At 32.5% G+C, this 1,338-nt stretch overlaps 1 protein-coding gene across 10 annotated transcripts in view; it reads left to right on the plus strand.

The window, feature by feature from the left end:
• SATB1 (SATB homeobox 1) overlaps nucleotides 1–1,338 on the plus strand; it is a 93,905-nt gene that overhangs the window by 25,873 nt on the left and 66,694 nt on the right. For all 10 annotated transcript variants that reach the window (XM_027881821.1, XM_027881819.1, XM_027881818.1 and 7 more), the window contains one exon: nucleotides 954–1,130. In XM_027881821.1, coding sequence (XP_027737622.1) covers nucleotides 954–1,130 — 177 coding nt within the window. The remainder of the gene's footprint in view (nucleotides 1–953; nucleotides 1,131–1,338) is intronic.

Here is a 1,338-nt window from a genome sequence, read left to right on the forward strand (position 1 = left end):
AAAAAAAAAAAAAAAAAAAAAAAAAAAAAAAAAAAAAAAAAAAAAAAAAAAAAAAAAAAAAAAAAAAAAAAAAAAAAAAAAAAAAAAAAAAAAAAAAAAAAAAAAAAAAAAAAAAAAAAAAAAAAAAAAAAAGGCTAAAGGAAAGAGAAGAGGTTATTTGCTTAATATTCTGTGCAGCGTATGGAAGGGTTTGTCATATGATGCTACAAAACTGGAAATTAGTAATTAACTTTCAGGCGTGCCAAAATAGCATTGTAGGATGTAAAGTGCAGGAGACAACAACAGCAGCAACAAAAAAGCCCAAGCTGCAGGTACACTTCTTAAAGCGGCCTTGAAATCATGATTTGTTTCTTAAAGATGTGAGTGAAAGTAGTGCTCAAGTGCACTCAGTGAATGAAGCACGAATTAGTGTTAACTTTTGCCTTGTTTCCCTGTGTACTCTTTTCAGAGCGAATGTATAACACACAAGGTGATTTGTTGTTGATGTTGAAAGCAATTAAATGTTTTTTGGCAGGACTAAGAAACTTTTAATGTTAACGAACAAAATTATGTAGCTGGTACTAAAATGGCTTACAGTGAAGACATCTGCAGTATGTATTTAGGTTCTCATGCTGCCTGCTACTCACAACAAATCAGGCAGGACAGAGAGAATCAACTTCTCTTCAGTCAACCTTGTTATTTCTATAGAAGGTAATTCTTTAAATCTGTATCTGATCAAGTGAGATAAATTTGCATTTCTGCTTTTCAGAGAGATGTATCTTTTGTAGAAGTTTCTCTTTTTTTGAGAGGGTGAGGGGAAAGGACTTGGGGAATATGTTTGTCAAATATTTGTGATGATTCTTGATGCCTCTCTTTTGCCTGTTCGTACAGGTTTTATTTACATAACGCTGTATAGACCCACCTACTCTACTGTAACTCAAGTTTAATATGTTAAATTTAATTTTTTTTAATAGGAAGTATGCTTCCAGTTTTCTGTGTAGTGGAACATTATGAAAATGCCATTGAGTATGATTCTAAGGAGGAGCATGCAGAATTTGTGTTGGTGAGGAAGGATATGCTTTTCAACCAACTGATTGAAATGGCTTTGCTATCTCTTGGATATTCTCACAGCTCTGCTGCCCAAGCTAAAGGTAAATAAGATTATGAAATTGTACGATAAATTATGTTTCTTTGTGGGGTATTGGGGAGGGGCAGGATTTCTTTCAGGAATGCAGGTTTTACTACTTAAACTTCTTGCAAATTCAGTCTGATTTTTTTTCCTTAACATGTTTTTAGTTAGTGCATGTTTTGTTCGTGGGGAATGTGGAGGTAAATTCTTTTCTTCTTTTTTTTTTTTTT

This window comes from Empidonax traillii, unplaced genomic scaffold (assembly GCF_003031625.1).
Source record: "Empidonax traillii isolate 1590-97213 ecotype Southwest subspecies unplaced genomic scaffold, ASM303162v1 scaffold96:size1206935, whole genome shotgun sequence".
NCBI classification, from domain to species: domain Eukaryota; kingdom Metazoa; phylum Chordata; class Aves; order Passeriformes; family Tyrannidae; genus Empidonax; species Empidonax traillii.